The 18,992-nt window shown below is 40.5% G+C and overlaps 1 protein-coding gene across 6 annotated transcripts in view; it reads left to right on the top strand.

The window, feature by feature from the left end:
* The window catches only part of si:ch73-63e15.2 (protein strawberry notch homolog 2), a 63,234-nt gene extending 46,225 nt beyond the window's left edge, over positions 1–17,009 (top strand). For all 6 annotated transcript variants that reach the window (XM_039606477.1, XM_031749637.2, XM_031749636.2 and 3 more), the window contains 26 exons: positions 438–543; positions 663–823; positions 916–1,049; positions 1,718–1,808; positions 1,938–2,081; positions 2,234–2,351; positions 2,442–2,547; positions 2,699–2,852; positions 2,960–3,136; positions 3,387–3,484; positions 4,086–4,168; positions 4,408–4,593; positions 4,786–4,907; positions 4,996–5,127; positions 5,283–5,418; positions 6,749–6,861; positions 8,487–8,558; positions 8,754–8,862; positions 8,967–9,038; positions 9,130–9,273; positions 9,377–9,471; positions 10,483–10,575; positions 10,664–10,795; positions 11,418–11,494; positions 11,738–11,928; positions 12,835–17,009. In XM_039606477.1, the coding sequence (XP_039462411.1) occupies positions 438–543; positions 663–823; positions 916–1,049; positions 1,718–1,808; positions 1,938–2,081; positions 2,234–2,351; positions 2,442–2,547; positions 2,699–2,852; positions 2,960–3,136; positions 3,387–3,484; positions 4,086–4,168; positions 4,408–4,593; positions 4,786–4,907; positions 4,996–5,127; positions 5,283–5,418; positions 6,749–6,861; positions 8,487–8,558; positions 8,754–8,862; positions 8,967–9,038; positions 9,130–9,273; positions 9,377–9,471; positions 10,483–10,575; positions 10,664–10,795; positions 11,418–11,494; positions 11,738–11,928; positions 12,835–13,955 (4,167 nt within the window). In that variant the 3' untranslated portion in view covers positions 13,956–17,009. The remainder of the gene's footprint in view (positions 1–437; positions 544–662; positions 824–915; positions 1,050–1,717; positions 1,809–1,937; positions 2,082–2,233; positions 2,352–2,441; positions 2,548–2,698; positions 2,853–2,959; positions 3,137–3,386; positions 3,485–4,085; positions 4,169–4,407; positions 4,594–4,785; positions 4,908–4,995; positions 5,128–5,282; positions 5,419–6,748; positions 6,862–8,486; positions 8,559–8,753; positions 8,863–8,966; positions 9,039–9,129; positions 9,274–9,376; positions 9,472–10,482; positions 10,576–10,663; positions 10,796–11,417; positions 11,495–11,737; positions 11,929–12,834) is intronic.
* The last annotated feature ends 1,983 nt before the right edge of the window (positions 17,010–18,992 follow it).

Genomic DNA, 18,992 nt, shown 5'->3' with positions numbered 1-18,992 from the left:
CTGTATTACCACAGGTGATAAAAGCATGGCAGCATGTTGTACATTCCACAAATGTACATTGCATAAAAAACAGAGATTACTTTGACAGGAAAAGAGGCATTGTAATATTCAGCTGACTGTCAAACAGAGGTCCTCTCCATTTCCACTCTTTTGTTTGTAGTTGCTTGACTACGTTTTTCAATTCTCCCAATTCAATCTCCTTTAATTATCTTCATGCATTTTATTCACTTGTTATTTTGCTAATTTTCTGGTTAATATTCCTTCTCAACGAACTTTTCCGGTGTGCGTTATCTTCTTACTAACTGCTCCCACCTACTTCTAAATTTCAGCTGTTTTCTCTCTCCTAACTTGTCTTCAACTAAGCTGAAACAACAAAATATTATTCCCAAATGCTTGCTGTTGTGATTACATTACTGAAGTCTCTGTGGTGCTTCCAGCCTCAGACAACCCAGGCAGCAACAGAAGAGGAAGAGGAGGCTGAGGAAGAAGAAGCAGAGGAACTGGGACATGTAGACACATATGCTGAGTACAAACCTTCCAAATGTAGGCCACTTGAATGAACTTCAACATCAGTTCACCCATTAATTTGTCTGCCTTTTTTCCCCCTAATACAACATGACACTCAGTTTATGGTTAACATGTTTTTTTTTCCCTCTCTTCAGCCACTATAGGAATTTCTCATCCTGACATAGTGGTGGAAACAAACACTCTATCCAGTGTCCCTCCTCCTGACATCACATACACTCTGTCCATCCCTGAGTCAACTATTAAAAACGGTCTGCTGTCTGCTCTGCAGCTAGAGGCTATCATATACGCCTGCCAGGTACACATACCAGCGCACAATACATGAAGCACTTTTAATGGCGTGACTCTGGAGGCATACTGATCATGCATTTGTTCCTTATGCACCCTCAGCAACATGAAGTGATCCTCCAAAACAAGCAGAGGGCAGGCTTCCTGATCGGAGATGGGGCAGGGGTCGGAAAGGGACGCACTGTGGCAGGAATCATCCTGGAGAACTACCTTAAGGGAAGAAAAAAAGCACTATGGTAAGAGTGATAAACATCCTACAAGAGATGGGCCAGTGAGAGGCCTCTCTGCATAGTCTGCCGTTTTAATTAAAGCACTCTTAGCAATTTTCAGAAAACGGAAAGACTACGTGAGTTATTTGGTGACCTTTTTTGACTTCTTCATTACACAATCACATGAACAGTTTTGGTAAAGTCATAGGGCATTTGAAATCGGCCTACGGAAAATATTTATAATGTGAGCTCGGTGTAATTTCAAAACTATATAAGGGAGTTCAGAAGGTTAAACTGGAGACAGAAATTACTTTCATTTGGATTCCTACATTCAGTTTCTACCAATATTAAGACCAAACACCTCCTTTTATTAGTAAATGTGAGCTTCTAGAAAAGCAATTGCAAAGAAATTGTTCAAGTCAGACACACTAGCCTTACAGGATTGGTATGAAACTAGAGAATGTAAAGAGTCACCTGTTCCATGAGGCCTCAAACGGTTAGAGTCAAGAAAATCTCAAATGTGTAGAAAACACTTCTGAGGGAAAAAAAAGGACGTGACTAATGCGGGCTATGATTTAAAAAATAGATCGATTTTCTGATTGGGGTTTTTGTCCACCTGCATGATATATCCTGTTTATGCACAGTAGATTTACTTTATGTCAAAGTCGGCTAATTTTCCCTGTCTTTTCCCTCAGGTTCAGCATATCCAATGACCTGAAATTTGATGCAGAGAGAGATCTCAAAGACATAGATGCACCGAATATTCCTGTGCATGCTTTAAACAAGGTGAGTTCAGGTGGAATTTGTGGGTCAAACTGAGGAAATTAGAACACTTGTTATGTGTGCATGAGCGCAAGAGGTGAAATAGAGGAAAGCACTATTGTGACTTGTTTAATGTTTGTTCTGTTCTAACAGATAAAGTACGGTGACACAGCTACCTCAGAAGGAGTCTTGTTTGCAACTTACTCTGCACTGATTGGAGAGAGCCAAGCAGGAGGGCAGCTTCGGACGAGGATCAAACAGATCCTGGATTGGTGCAAACCAGAATTTGATGGAGTTGTATCCTTTAATTTTAATGCCATATTCTTTGTCAATCTAACATAAGCTGTCCTTCAATATGTTGTTCCACGTGATTTTCCGACTTAATTTTAACAACCACACATTCAGCAGTGGTTTTTGGTATTTTTGTCCTTGACTTTGCATCAATATAGATTATTTTTGATGAATGCCACAAAGCCAAGAATGCCACATCTACAAAGATGGGCAAAGCAGTTCTTGACCTGCAAAGCAAGCTGCCGCATGCCAGGGTGGTGTATGCCAGTGCCACAGGTAAGCTAACACACAAATACACATTCTCAGGCAAGAGAAAAAATACAATAGTAGACTTTAAATCATCGATTTCTGTCATGTCTGTTCCAGGTGCCTCTGAGCCAAAGAACATGATTTATATGAGCCGACTAGGAATTTGGGGTGAGGGCACACCCTTCCGAACCTTTGATGACTTCCTGCATTCCATTGAGAAGAGGTTTGTAGGATGAATTTCACTCTGAAGTATTTATGTTTTTCAATCATGTGGATCTGTATCTTCAGATTACTGGAACATTCCTTACAGTCAGATTGTGGGAACGGCTGCTGACCAATGATTAAGTTATGTTGAACAATTTATTTGTGTACAGAGGTGTCGGGGCCATGGAAATTGTGGCCATGGACATGAAAGTGAGTGGGATGTACATTGCCAGACAGCTGAGCTTCTCTGGGGTGTCTTTCCGCATTGAAGAGATCGGGCTGGACAGTGACTTCAAAGAGGTCTATAATAAAGCTGCCAAACTGGTGAGGAAATTCATTGACTGCGTCTGCTGTATTTATATGTTCTTATCTTATTTGAGAAAACTGACAAAAATTTAAACTGATAATTCATGTCTGGAATCTGTTTCCAGTGGGCCGAGGCGTTGAAAACGTTCATGCAGGCAGCTGATGAACTGGGCATGGTCAGCAGGAAGTCTCTTTGGGGGCAGTTCTGGTCGTCTCACCAGCGATTCTTCAAATATCTCTGTATCGCTGCCAAGGTCCGCTCCTTGGTGGAGCTGGCCCAGAAAGAGCTGGAGGCTGGAAAGGTGAGCATAGTACACTGTTGAACTTAGATTGTATACCTAAGAGTGCTAATTTGAAACATAGTTTTGTCAGTTGTGTGGGGGGTTTCAGTTCCCTGTGAACAAGCTGGTTTGATTTTGCTTTAGTTGTTCAGGAATTCCACATGGATTTTTATAATATTTTCCATCGTGATTAGCAGAAGTGAGTCCTAGTAGAAGTTTACTTTAGGTAACACTGGGTTATTGATGTGCGTTTGTGTGTTCTCCACTGCAGTGCATCGTTATTGGACTCCAGTCTACCGGAGAATCGCGCACCAGAGAAGTCTTGGATGAAAACGACGGGCATCTGGACAGATTTGTTTCTGCAGCCGAGTAAGAGAGTATTTTGTCTGTTCGCTTCTGTGTGTCTGTGGTGATGGCTACATATGAAAAAAATAGACTGCCTGTATCTGAGTTGCAGCTCTTTTGAAACTGAATGCCAAGCCACAGGTGATAACTTTGACACTATTTGAAAGAGTGATTTTCTGCTTGCTGAAAACTACAGTCACAGGTGTCTTCTGTTTCGTTTTCTTGATACACCAAGCTGTCAAATAACAAGAAAGTTTCAAGAAGGAATGTGTCATGAGTACATGTAGTCATACAGTTAGAAGTATTCAGGTCATGTGCCCCCGACATTCTTCCCCAGTCAAAGCAGACAACTTTTTATTAGCTGCTAATTGACCAATGACTCATTTGTGAAAAGGAAGTTATAAGGACTTGAACTTGGTTGACCTTAGGTCTGTCGCAGCAGACATGCCTTGAAGTCTGAGTGTATTAGTTCAAACATGTTTTCATCGGCCTATCAATACCTGGCACTAATAATTAGGCCAGATCAGGAATACTTGGAATGTCTAATTGCCGCAACAGCCCTCCTGTGTTGTGGTTGCTTTGCTGTCAGTTTTAAAGTCTCTTTTTCTGCTCTTCTTTGCTCCAGGGGAGTATTCCAGTCTCTTGTAACAAAGCATTTCCCTTCAGAGAAGCAAAGCAGGGAAAAAGCTCCAAGTAACAAGAGAAAACGTAAGTGGATATGTTCACCCCTAAATGCTGTCTTTTACAATTATTTCATGTAGCAAGTGTTCAGTCGACATTTCTATAGTTAGTGTAGCAGTAAAATTGCTCATTTTGTGTATTTATAAGTGTATTTGGTGTATTCGGCCTAGCATCTGGCACTATTTATTCTCAGTGAAAGACATATTTTTTTAATCCTATGTCTATTTTTGGCCTGTTTTGTGTCATGCGGTTTAACTAACAATCAGGGAAACCCAGAGGTCGCCAGCCCAAAGTACCCAAGCACAGTGTGGACAACAGCGGTGTGATCAACATCATCACTGATGACAGCAGTAGTGACTCCGATGGCATAGACACAGACTCTAACTCTTCACCAGACTCCTTGCTAGATAATGACGACGTCATCTTTGTGAACCAGACTAGCTACCAGACAGGTAGGCACCATTTCTTTTTTTGTCCTTCAGCTTGTGTTGTCAGTAACAGTGATACCCTGGAAGGTGCTTGTCAGTCAAACAGATGCACATCTACTTGATAGCTGTCACTGTAGTCTCACATACCCTGCTATTTTTATAACTCAACCAGCAAGGGTTAGATTGTTAATATCTTCCTCTGATTTGTATTTACAGCCAGAATAGAGGAAATGAAGCAGGACCTCCTCAACAAAATAGCAGAACTGGGAAAAGAACTACCTCTCAACACATTGGATGAGCTCATTGACAAGTTTGGTGGACCAGATAAAGTCTCTGAGGTATGACCCTCAACTACAAGCTAACCAGCAGCATCACCTGTCACCCTGACATGTGCAGCTAATGTATATTCACCCCTCTTCTCTCCAGATGACTGGTCGTAAGGGTCGTGTGGTGCGACGGCCTGACGGCACTGTCCGTTATGAGTCACGAGCTGAGCAAGGGCTTACGATTGACCACATCAATCTCAAGGAGAAAGATCGCTTCATGAGTGGAGAGAAGGTCAGCTATTTTACAGTACAAAAAAATTAAAAGTGAATCACTGTTTTCATGACTTGAAGGGCTTCAGATCAAAGTTCAAAAAACAGTGAAATGCTTTAAAAACATTGTTCAATAAGACCTTTCTCCACCAATAAACAAAAACCTGTTTCCTGTAGTTGGTGGCCATCATCTCAGAAGCAGCAAGCTCTGGGATTTCCCTGCAGGCAGACAAGAGAGTGAAAAACCAGAGACGCAGGGTTCACATGACCCTGGAGCTGCCTTGGAGTGCAGACAGGGCTATTCAGCAGTTTGGTAAGTCAGGAAATGTAATCTAACAAAGAGCCTTTAAAAGTTAAAGAGGAGTACATGATTAGAAATAAAATAAAAGGGCATTGTTTGTGTTATTAACTTACATAAGGATGTCAGGAACCTTTTTTAGATTGAATTTTTGAGTCTGTCTGGTTAAGTTTGTGTCAGACTTCACATAATGGCTTGAATAAAGTTTTTCATCAGCGGTTAACTTTGTCAATGACATAAGTCTTTTTTTTCTTTTGATGAGTGATGTAACCAGTTAAAAGGCTGGAAGGCACACTGGACTTTTTTCTCTCTTCATCGTAGTTACATCAGCTTTCTATTCCTTATTTCCTTTTAAATTTACCCCTGTGACAAGCAGCAGCATTGAGGTGAAAGGTTGAAAGAGCTTTAGAAGAAAGAGAAGAAATGTGAAGAAGTGTTCTAGCTGTTATTTTCATATTGTGATATTCAAATTGAGACAAATGTCTCGCTGAAGGTTTGTTGGTAGATAGAAGCTGTGGTTTCTTTCAGTTACTCTACTTGTGTGGGCTGAACATTTGACCTTTAAAGGTGTTACAGCTGCGAATCTATTTGTAATTAATACCACAAACCCGATCAGTATTTGATTTTTTTTAATATACGTACACGCCATCACGGAGCACCAAACTAAATAATGTCTTTAATTTTCTGCTTAAACCGCCTGAGTGATTCTTCAGTTTCTCATACCGAGAAGCTTAGTCTGACACTTACATATACACACACACACAGATACTGTACAAAAACAGATTTGCTTGTTTCCTCATAAGAGGTTCTATGGAAGTTGAAGGGACTTCCTTAGAACAATCTTGTGTAAAGAGTTTTTGTTTTCATTTTTAAGTGGGAGGATCTGAGTGTCAAGATCAGATTTCAGTCATATGACTGCAGATCTTATCATGTCACCAGAAATGTCCTCTTCATGCTTTTCAGTTTCTAATTTATTGTTTCTGATTGCACCTCACTAGTGTACTGTGCTGACTTGTTACTTGTGTGTGTGTTATTTTACATTTATGGGTGTTTCATAGTTAGTTGAGAATGGCACAGGCTGTTACATAAAAGTGAGCTGTTGTAAACCAAATGTCATCACAAAAATGTACAATACCTGATTTCTCCTACACATAGCAACAGATCTTGCTTGTTTTATTTATCTGTACAAAGGTTTTACAGGATGTGTATTAGCATTACAAAGTTTATCTGTAAAGTTAAAGATTTCAGATTGAAGGATTTAACAGTCAGACAGTAGTCTTAATATCTTTAAATGTTTTACATATACAAAAAATGTCTTATAGCTGTTTTATTCTCATCGTTCCAGGTCGGACTCATCGGTCAAATCAGGTGACAGCCCCTGAGTACATCTTTCTCATCTCAGAGTTGGCTGGGGAGAGACGTTTTGCCTCCATTGTGGCTAAGAGACTAGAGAGTCTGGTAAATATCAACAGTCTTTCAGTTGTGTGTGGGTTGGTGTTGCATTTGCTGTTGTTATTTTGCACAATTATCTTGAAGTCTCTCTCAGGGGGAAATAGCTGTTTATATGTTGTTGTCTTATGGAGTGTGAGAAGAACTGTTTCAGTGTAAACAGAGACGATCTGAGTTATGTGTTTATCGATCGGAGTGCTCCGGGCTGTTCGTGACTCTGCCGTTCGTTTCTTAAACCTGCCCTCACCCTCTGTCCTTCCTGTTGTGTGGGATATTCCCTAGTCTTAAAGCACTCCATAGTCTTCTTTATTGTTGGTTCCCTTGATGTTATATCAACTTTTCTCCACAAACCTCAAGGGATTCTGGGTCTTTCCCTTCTCCAGCTCAGTAACGGAAAACTGAACAAGCAGAAAAAGCAAAAAGAGGTTGTCTGGATAATTTATAAGTGTAGCTATTTTCCGTAATTATCGATGCATTTCTGCACTAGCAGCCATTTATTTCCATAGTGACACAGCATGACGGTTCTTTTGGGAAAAGGGCAGAGAGGGTGCAAGGGGATGGTGGTTACAGGAAGTCATTCCTGCGTTTGCCAGCTGTGTGTGGTAAATCTGTATCAAGAATAGGTCACGTCGTCTGCCTGCCTGCCTGCCTGCCTGCTTGAACTTGATACAACTCCAGTGCACACATTTCAGTCGCACTGAACAGCTGAATACCTTTGCAACAGTCTGACTCCAGATCAGCAGTCAAATCATATTTGGCTAAGACATTCATTTGTTTTGGTATCTTAAGGTTTTTGTCTGTGTGAGCAGAGCTAGCAGTTGGCTTTAAGGCTGATCCACTGTAGACTTTGTCTAAATTTTCTGTTAACTTTGTTGCCTATTTCCATCACACGTTGGACTCATTGCACACTCGGTCTCTTTGCAAAATGTTGTTTGAAGATTAACTGAACCACAATATCATGTCAGCACGTAGCACGTAGAAAACGTTTGTTTTCACACCTGAACCTCGTGGGTTTCCTTTGACACGTTTGGGCCAAGAGCAGGCTCTGCATCCTCATGCATTTACACTAGTGTGTGTGTGTGTGTGTGTGTGTGTGTGTGTGTGTGTGTGTGTGTGTGTGTGTGTGTGTGTGTGTGTGTGTGTGTGTGTGTGTGTGTTTGTTTCAGTGTTTTGGGGTTTGTTTGGTTTTTTTTTTATGTGTTATATGCTCCACACCCATCACCGGTGCATTATAGAATTGCATCACCTTTTAACTATATATTAACTGAATTGATGGATATGTCAGATAAGCAACAACTGGGTATTTTTATAATGTTTTTTTTTGTTTGTTTGTTTTTTTCAAATTTTTCAAGTGCAATAGCTGAGCTCTGAAATCAGACATTTTTGGCTTAAAAGACTACAAATCCAAAGTAAATTGAAATTGCAAGGCATTATTTTCCAATATTATTTCTGCACAGTAGAATTGCACTAACCATTGAAGCCAGATTTCATAACTTCCTCTGACAGTTTCACACCAGCAGCACTGACTCTGGTTCTGTTAGTATGACTGCTGATGATGCAAATGTAATACTTTAGTAATGGTCATAATAGTGATATTGATTTGATAGTAATACTGTTTGTAATCCACTGTGCAGGGTGCATTAACCCATGGAGACAGAAGAGCCACAGAATCCAGAGACCTGAGCAGATACAATTTTGAGAACAAGGTATGCAAACCTAAGACGCTTTTAAAATTGTACCTATCCTTGAATCTAAAATGTGCTCTTAATTTAAGATGTATGGAGTTTGTCTTGCTTTTAGCATTTTATAGCATACTTTATGTAAACACTTAATCTGCAGTGCTAAAAAAGCCTTATGAGATCATCTGTCTTTACTAATTTCACCTTACTTCTTTTTTGCAGTACGGTACCAAGGCTCTGGATAAAATTACCAAAGCAATTCTTGGCTTCATAGATAACAAGGTGCCCCCTCCCAAAGGCTACCCAGGGGGTGATGCCATGTTCTTCAGAGGTATGTTCATATTTTGGTTCAGTGTAAGCAGAGAATATCATCAGCAAATGAAAGTTTAGTGCAGCTGTAGAAAAACTGTTCTGTTTTTTGTTTTTCACTTCCAGACATGAAAGCTGGAATGGTTGATGTTGGGATTTTATGTAAGGAGCCCCGCATTGGAAACAACAATGAGAAAGGTAGTGTGTACGGACAGATTTCTTTCTCTGTATTTGGTATTTGAGATGAATAAACATAATTTGAAGTCAATTGCTTGTTTGTTTTTCTCAGACTGCAGCATTACAAAGTTCCTAAATCGCATCCTGGGTCTGGAGGTCCACAAACAGAACCATCTCTTCCAATACTTTACTGACAACTTTGACTATCTCATTGAGAAGGATAAAAAGGAGGGCAAATATGACATGGGAATCCTAGGTATGGAAATCAAGTGTAACTCTAAAATAGAAGGATATCAATGCATTCATTGAAAAAAGTAGCTGCAAATGTTCATCACTTTCTTCTACTCTGTCCCTGACAGACCTTGCCCCAGGTAACGATGAGATTTATGAGGAGACACAGGAAACTTTCTTGACAGCTGGAAATCCTCAGGATGGCCAGGTTGTTCTGTACAAGGTAGGCTTGCATAACGTGATCTCAGGTCTATAAGTATACATTTCTTTAGAATAGAGCATATGCAATGTTAAATGTGTTGATGACAGTGAAGTTACATACAGCAGGATTAGAAAAGTGCATATTTACTTGCTACAGATAACCGATGCCACAGCAGTACAGTGGCTTATTTGTGAACGGCCAGGTAGAAGTGTTGTTTGATATGGCATTATCAGTAACATATTCAAAACAGTGATGTGCGTGCAGCATCTGCAAAGTAACAGCAAACTATATAAAACATGTAAACCATGACTACACAGGAGAAGGCGAAGGCCTAGCTATCTAATATATATTAGGCCTATGTTAGGTAATGTAGCCCACAATGGCAATGCTATGCTACGTATCTTTTTGATGCTCCAGTTAATGTTCTTGCAATTTATTGATAATTTATTGTATGTATTAATATCAGAGTTTCAGCCATACAGCACTAGACCTTACAATTTTTCAAATAATATTATTAAATTGCAAACACAGATTACATTATAAATATCACCGAGTGTCAGTTCACTTAGATTTTTTGAACGGGTACTTCAATTAAATAAGTTCCTCATAACCTGCAGTCCCACAGGCAACTCAAGCAGCTACCTCTGTAGTTAAGAGCTTGGATTGATGTCATAGTGCCAGCGGTAAGACTGTGATCACACAGGTTTAGCCCTAGAGCTATGGAGCCTATGTAGATACTAGCAGGTGGAACAGGATAATTACTAGTATCCTCTGCTTTTAGCTTTTGGCTGCAGGCTAACCTACAGTTAATGTTTCAAAGTTGGCAGCCACTCAGGACTCCTGCACAAGAGGACCAGTTTACCCAGTATAGAGGGCGTATTTCATACATGCATTAAAGTTGTTGTGTTCGCTCATGTATCTATAGATATTAATAGTTTCTAAAATCATACCAGCAGTGTGTAGGTGTGTGGCAGTTTGACTCCCTCTCTGTCACAGGACATGCTTTAGATTCTGATCTTTTTCCTCCTACAGATCAGTGTGGACAGGGGCATGCCCTGGGATGAGGCCTACAAGAAGTCACTGAACCTCAGCGGGCATGATGAGGGATTCTACCTGTCTGTGAAGGTGAGTCCACGTTATGATAAACAGTTTAACTAACTTTGTCTCTTTGACAGTGCAAAAAAAAACCACTCTCTGTGGCCTCTTTTCACAGCTTCGAGGTAACTATCCATGTGTGCTGCTAGCTGAGCAAGGAAGAGGAAAGAACTTTGTGGTCTATAAGCCCAACATCGGCAAGCAGACTCACCCTGAGAGTCTGGAAAAACTGCACCAAAAGTACAGGAAGGTAAGAGCTTCACAGTCTATTAGTTCTGTCTTTGTATTGGTTTTGTGTTACGTTTGAGTCTTTTGATTTTTTCCCCCCAATTTGGCATTAAAATGCGTCTTTTTTCATTTCTGAAAATGGGGAACATTGGGAAAACACAAAGTCGGACATTTTCTGGACAAAGTGTTCCTCTGTCATTGCTCCTGGGTGTAACATGTATATATTTATGTATATTCGGTCTCTGCTGCCACCTTGTGGACATTTAGGTGTGCTGACCAGATAAGGCTTAATGCTCTCCAAAGACAAAGTGTGGCAACATTTTACAGACTTAAAACCTTTAATAATATAAATTAATAGTAAATTTAAAGAGCTAGCTCTTATTTTCTTTATAATTCTGTTGTTTATTAAATTTATAGCTGTCTCCCTTCCCTGCTTTAAAACAGCTAATCATTGATCTTTCACCATAAGCCCATTGAACATAACTTGTTTTTCCCCTTTGACACAATTATTGTTTTTAGATGAGAAAAGGGTGTAGTTTGAGCTTTGGTCTGAACTTGAAAATCTCACTTCTGCATTGGTAAAAATGTGTAATGAGTGACTTCTTGGCTGACTTTTAGGCTTTTGCATTTCTTCATTTTTTTAGGTGACCCCTGAGGAAGCCAGGGACTGCTGGGAGAACCAGTTCACCTTCTCCTTCAAGAAATGCAGTCACGCTAACTGGTAAGCAGGAATCCACAATGTCCCTTAGGATTAATGAATCCTATCAGGCTGGTAATTATTAGGATTCAGTCAATGGTTTTTAAATCAAATGCCATTCCTAAGGGTTTGTAGATCACCTGAGAGCTAGCCATGAAGAAATGACCTCCAAATCTCACATCTTGTACCTTAGCTTGCCATACAGTCACACTAAAAGAGTGATTTATGATGTGTTTTCACCATTTCTTCTTTGCTCTCTCTTTGCAGGAATGGGAAGTGTAAGAAAATTGAGGAAGGCCAGGAGTGTCTGCAGGGCATGCGCCTCCGTCAGTATCACATGCTGTGTGGAGCTCTGTTACGAGTGTGGAAGCGCGTCTCTGATGTGGTGTCTGACATCACCAACAGCAGCATCCTGCAGATTGTCCGCCTTAAAACAAAGCAGCATAACAAACAAGTCGGTTAGTATCTCTGACTGCCTGAAGTGAAGTGCAGTTTGAGGACAGCTTCTTCACTGTTTTTTTAATCCATAAACATCCAGCTCAGAATTTAAAATGTGAATTTTCTTGACCCCGATGTTGTTTTGATGGTAGGATGTGGTGCTGCTCTCCAAGTGCTGACACATCATTAACAAAAATTGAGGAAATGAAAAAGTTCCATATTCTCCTCATTCGTTTCCGCTGAGCTCCTGTGCGCATTATGCTAACACTGACCCCACAGGCCGTGTTGCAATTGTCTCTCTGCACCGCACATATATCAGACAAAGAAATTTAAAGCTCATAGGCTGTCGACATTAAGTTTTTATAATCATCCCTTTTTTGGCATGCACACTGTTTCCTGCTGTCTCTGGTGGTAGCGCTATTCGGTGAGTGCGTGTGCACATGTGCAGGTTTAGTTTCTAAGTTGTTCCTGTCTGATTTTTCCTATTTGGCCATTCATTTGAAGAAAATGAATTATAATCAGCTGCCTGTGTCATGTCACATATGGACTTGGACTGTAGCTGGAAGTTTTTGTTCTGCTCTCCAACCATGGCAAGCTCAGCCTACCAGCAGATGCAGTAGTTCTCTCTCTGCTGCAGCTTTTCTGCTTAGTAGTGTGGAAGTAATGAATGCACATTAAAGCACACATTACCTTTATGCTGTCTTATTTACTATACTTAGTGATGCATGTGCTGTGATATCCAGCCATCTGACTTCTTAACCATCCAGGTGATAGTGGGCATAAGAGTCCTCACTCAGTCACAGGGCTGATGCATAGAGATGGACCAACATTCTCGCTTATACAGATTAATTAATGACCTGTTGTTATTGTAAAGCTGATAAAAGATTGAAGATTTATCTTACTGATAACTGCGTCATCCCTCTCAGGTATCAAGATCCCAGAGACCTGCGTTCCTCGTGTACGGGACGAGCTCCTACAGATGGATGACGAAGTGAAGAAGAGGCGAAAAGAGAAAGAGCAGGCTGCTGAGAATGAGCGCAAGCGGAAGAATGAGTACCTGCAGGGGCACAGACAGCTCGTGGAAAATCTAACCAACCACAAAACCATGCATACCCAGTCCCTCACTCAGCCTTTCGACCCGAGATTCCCACTCCAACACAGAATGCATCCCCAAGCCCAGCCCACCTTACCACACCTCAGTTCAGCCCTCTTGACCTTACCGATAAATTCTAGCCAAACCCAGCAAAGGACCCATAACAGCTGGTCCAACAATTCGAGTTCCTTCTCCAACACCAACCAGAGCTCTCTGAACAACTCAGTTGGCCTCAATCTCCCACAGTTTTACTCATCCGCCTACATGAACACTTTTCAGCAAACGAAGAACCTGCCTCCACTCCATCAGACCAAGCAGCCTTCCACTTTGTCTTCCAAAAATCCTTTCGACGATATCTTAGACCTTACCATGAGCTCTCCGTCTCCCTCTCCAGACACCACAGAGGGCGGACTCAATCTGGAAACTCTGACAAGCAACTCTGCAGCATTTGCAGATGATTTTAATCTAGAGTCTCTCATCTCTCAGACTGCACCAAACGCCCAGCATGCTGCACAAGTGCAGCTGCCTCTCATGCTGCAGCAGCCTCTACAGGCCTCGCAGCAGCAACAGCAGCAGCAGCAGCAGAACCACAACTTGCTGGCCAATAATCACCATGACTTGTTAGATTATTTTGACATATCTCTTTCCCCTCAGATGCCCACACAGAAAGCCAGCCCTTCGTCTTCTACCTCCTCCTGCTCTTCCTCCACGTCCTCCACCTCTTCTGTGTCAAACAACATGGGTTCTCTCTTCTCCAACCCATCGCCCAACTCTTTGTTTTCCGGCTCTTCCTCTCACTTCCCCCCAGCCTATCTCCTCTCATCATCAGACTCTGTTCCCTTACCCAACGGCAACTGCAGCTCCGGCGCTCTTGACGTCCGCGAGGCTTTGAACAGCATGCTACAGGCCGGACCGGACCGCAAATCTGTCATTCAGTACAGGCCGCAAGAGTGAGAGCTCGACGGGCTCGTCTGGACTTTATCTTTAGTTTTTTTCTTGTTGTTTTGTTTTTGTTATGTCTCTTAGAGCAGATGGCGTCTTGTTTGCTGCTGTCTTTGATCGCAACCTTGGACCTACTCCCTCTCCCCTCAGGGCCTATAGTCAAGTCACTGCCTGTCCTGCGTTGGGCTCACCCTTCTCTTTATCCATGTGTAGCGTTCACTTGCTTTAGGCTGTTGAGGTAACGACGGGCTCGATCAATATTCAATTTCTGCACCAAAGTGTGTCCTCCACGGTAAAAGGCAGCTGTTTAAAAATAAAAGGAGATGGATGGGGGGGAGGAAAAAAAGAGGACGGGATAACTTTATTTTATTGAACATACGAGCTGTTGAGGTGCGGAAATCTCTAATAAACCTCCTGCTGCTGATTTTTCTCGAGGTATGATTGGTGAGTTGCTGGAAGCTCTAAATGCCTTTCACTAGTTAAAACCGCATCTTTAAACTTTGCTTTACTGTTACTACATTCACGGCTGTATGCAAGGCTTTGGTTTGAGTGAAACACGAGGTAGTCGAACTGGAAGACGCATGAAATCTTTTAGCTGATTAGCCATGAAATGCCTCAGATTTCCTTTTTTTATTTTTCCTTTCCCTTCTACGCACTCCCTCTTGTTTCTCTCCCTGCTTGTATGAACACTAGTGTGAGGAAAAAAGGGAGAGGAAGAGCAGCCTGCTGTTGCAAACAGTGCCTTTGGAAAAAGTCTTTAAATGCAGTCTTTAAAATCCATGTAGCCTAATGTATAGATTTGTACTCCTGAGCGTTGGTTTCAATTTTAATTTAATACGGTGTATTTGTATGAAACTTTTGGGGCCCTTGGTGAGTCAGGCAGTCATCGTTTGTGTTACACTATGCTGGTGTTGGGTTTCAGGAAGACGCCTCCTTTGAGCCTGCATGTGCTTGTGTGATTGTCTTTGTAGCTGTCCACAAACTTTTATCTACACCCCTTTCTCCCCCTTTAATTTCACGTGATTCCCATTTTTGTTTTGGAAATCCTCAGGAAAATCTTATGTATTTTTTTTTAATCTTTCTGTGTGGATGTGTCATTTTTTGACCAACACTGATACCCGAACCTGTTCACCGTCTCTAATTCTAAAGGATCACAAAGAATTTCTGTTGTTCTGAAAAGAAAGCCCCCCCGTCTCTTTGCTGATATCAGAGTAATTTATTGTTTCCTCTTGAGCACTGGTTTTCACATGAATTCAACCTATACTAAAAAAGAAAACATCCAATTTCCATTTGAGGCTCTAAAAACTTTTGACAGATGTGTGTACATGTGTATGATAGTACATATTTAAAAACCTGTGAGGTCTGGCCATGTTTGTGTGATGCACTGTAGTTGGTTTGTGACAAAATGCGCGGAGGAGTTAAAGCGATCAAAAAGCAATAAAAACCATATTATATGTTTGTTATGAAACAGAAACGCTTCAGTACTGTTTACCCTCAACAGGCAAAGCTTTTTGGTTACCTTTGCATGGTGTGAATCGTCTTTATTTCTATTATGCTTTGAAATCTTTTAGTTAAACACATTTTAAATTCATTGTTATTAAAAAAAAGTTATTTGTTATTTATATTTAAGGGATATTTAGATTTTAGATACATTATCTTGCTTATTGTAATAGTTAAGGACATGTTTGGTCAGGGAAGTTACTCGTTTTCAAGATTGCTATAAAACAAATTCTATTATTACCTGCCACCAAATAAGATTGCACTGTTCTGTACTGCTGTACAGCGTCTGGATTTATTTCTGCTCGTTTTACTTTTGCTTTTCTCAAACACAATTGTTTCTCCCACTCGTAGAGCTTTTTTTTTCTGCTGTCAGGCCTTCAGTTTGCAGAGAGATACCAAAGTATTCCACAGGCACCCCTAAAGTTACTGGCTCTAAGATATCAGACATTTTATCAATCTCAGGAAGAAACCTACAGGAGGCGTAACGTCGGGGCGTTAGCAGAAATATATCAGTTCCCCTTTTAATGATGACGAAACTAATGAGTATATGTGCTATTTTTTCTTAACTCTGTGCTGTGACTCTTGCTGTATTTATGTTTTAGACTTAATGTGATGGGTTTGTTGTTTGTCCTTGTGAAAATGTCAGTGGTTCTAAATATTTATGCCTTCTTAGGGCAAAGATCAAAGGCTGTTTCTTTTAAGAAACATTACTTTTCTGTGGACAGTTTTGTTTTTTTTCTTCGAACCATGTTAACGCTGACCCGTTCTCGCGTCGACTCACACCTGGGTTATACTAAAACGTGCAATTAATCTGTCCAAGCCTTCACCCCTCCCCGCTTCTGTGTTTAGGGTTTAGGATGACTGATTCGTTGTTGTTTTTTCTGTGTGCAGAATAATACTGCAGCATGCCCTTCGTTTCGCTTTTAATAATATTCGTCAGGCACATTCCCAGACGCCAGTCTGCAAACGTTTTGCCTTTGATTTTGTTTTTTGTTTTTATAGTCACGGAAATAAAGCTTTATGCATTTGAGGGATATGGACAGCAGTTTTTAGGAAAAATAATTCGTCATTCGTTTAGTTAGGCCTGTAATCATTTTTATCATTTTGCACTAAGAATGGCATAATCAAGTTACTGTTCTCCTGTTGGTTTTGATTGAGCGTCGCACGCTTGATGTGTTTCTGTTCTTCAGTGGATTGCTCTGTGTATACTGTAACCATCTTTCTTGTTTCTCCCACCAGTTGCATATATATAAATGTTATCACCTTCAAATAATTTATTGCTAACAAAAAACAAAATGAAACAAAAAAACATGCTACTGATTGTATGTATTTTTAAACAAAGCCTATTTTTCCTGTAAAAACAAAACTGTGTTCAGCACTTTTATTCTGGGTTGTGCTTTTGTTTTCTATATATTTATAATTTAGATCCAAATGTATATATTGTAAAATTTGTGCCTTTCAACTAATTCTTAAAAAAAAAAAAAGTTTTCTACTTATTAAAGGAAGGACGATATAAAATTGCGGTCTTTGAAAACAGATTAAAAACTTGAAGATTGCTCAAACTGAGTCTCGTTTGTTCATTCGGTTTGTCGCCCGCAGGCTTGTTGTACAGTTTTTGCGTGGCATTGCTCCCCATTTTAAAAACATAGAGCTAAAACAAGGAGCAGATTAACAATGCAAATGTTTGTGTTCAGCAGGGGACCCCCCCCCCCCTTTCACTAAATATTAATATGATATTTTCTGCCAGTGGTGTGCAGCGGTATCATCAAACACGAGACTAATTGGATAAATGAATCACAACACACCACATAACAGAGCCTCTGTGTAAACACAGTATTTCTTTCTGGTGAGAAATAGAGGACACTGTCTACTTTAAGCACCTTGTAATAAAACACATTTGTTGTCACGGGGAGGGCGGGTCTTGAAATGTGCAGGCCAAGGTTGCAATAATAGACTAAACTTCAACTGGGGAAAATGTATTATTAAAATCTTGTTCTGAAAAAATTGAAGGAAACGCTTGATCATCACAGTATCGTGCAAACTCAGCCCAACAGTGGGCAGTTTAGTATCAATCATTGAGTGTGTTTTATCAAACTTTAAACACAACCAGCACGAACAGCATTTTGTACTTGTTTTTAATTATTTATTCCTACATAACTTTCATAAAAATATTGATCATATTTTAGAAAGCAGCACCTTCTGGACTCTTCCAATGCTTCCCCTGACAAAACTCGATATTGTAACGAGAAACAACTGAAATAGAAAATTTCTCAAGAATAAAAACTAAACTGAAACGAGCAATCACACCCTGGAAAGCAACTGAAACTCGATGGAACTCAAAAGAAAGACTCGAAACCAAAAGTAAATTTGAATGATTCAGAATCTTTTGTCATTTTTATGCTTCACATAAAAACAAAATCGTATTTCGCACATCCACCACTCAGCAGTATATACTATAAACAATAACCATAAAAAAAGAGCAATTTATTCTCAAATACAGTAAAATACAAGTTCCAACATGATTACATAAAAGATGGCTAACTGGAGCTTATGAGCAGGGGCCCAAACATCAGATAATATAAAGCGAATACATATAATTCCCAACAGACACTTCCACACTAACCTATATCATTAAATATCCCGCAATTACCCAAGGAATCCTAACATAAAAATAACAGTGATCCAATACAGCACATAGACATCACACTATAAACCTCATATAGAGAGTTGCAAGTTTTGAAACAGCTTTACCATACAGGGTTCAAAATACTTGAGTACTTTTTAAACATAACTAAAGAAGATACACTACAAGGAAATAAGTGTTTGAAAAAACAAAAAACAAAACAGGAGTTCTCAGGTTTCACAGTTGAGTGGTCCTTCATTGATACTTTTGCATCTCTGCCCAGACCGAAGAAGCCATGAGAGCGGTGAGTGGAGTCCTTTAAACTCATGGCTCAGCTGAAGATGTAGCAGCGAGGCACCGATGATCTTCTCTTCTCGGTTCAGTTCGTGCCTTTCCCCTGTAAGTAAGTAAGAACCCTCCCAGCTGGGCCTGTGCACATGTTCACGGCTGGGATGGAGAAGTCCACCAGCTCCACCTGAGAGCCACAGACGGTCACTTGGAACCAGACCTCCTGAGGTCGGCTTTAATCTCCTTGGTGTTATCGGTGTTGAGGGCCACACCTGGGTGTCAGCTGCTCCATCTATTTTCAGTGGGCTTACATTTGCGGTATCTTTGGAAAACTTTATGATGTCATTAGTGCTGACAGTATCAGAGCAGTCACATGTGAGTGAAGACAATGAGGAGCTCGGCACACACCCTTGCGGTGAACCAGATTGTACCTGCTGACTGCCTGTCATTTATCTCTATCACAACCTGAACACAGCTCGGCTTTATTATTCAAGTCCATGCAGTGATTCCCATGCCAACACATTCAATATGAACTTCCCCCTTTAAGAAGCTCCAGGGGAAATACAGTTTCAGGAAGTAAACTGGTGCCCATAAAAGACCTTTTATTGGTTTTCTCAGATCAACTTTAAACTTCAGAT

This window comes from Oreochromis aureus, linkage group 23 (assembly GCF_013358895.1).
Source record: "Oreochromis aureus strain Israel breed Guangdong linkage group 23, ZZ_aureus, whole genome shotgun sequence".
NCBI classification, from domain to species: domain Eukaryota; kingdom Metazoa; phylum Chordata; class Actinopteri; order Cichliformes; family Cichlidae; genus Oreochromis; species Oreochromis aureus.
This window is presented reverse-complemented; position numbering and strand designations above follow the sequence as displayed.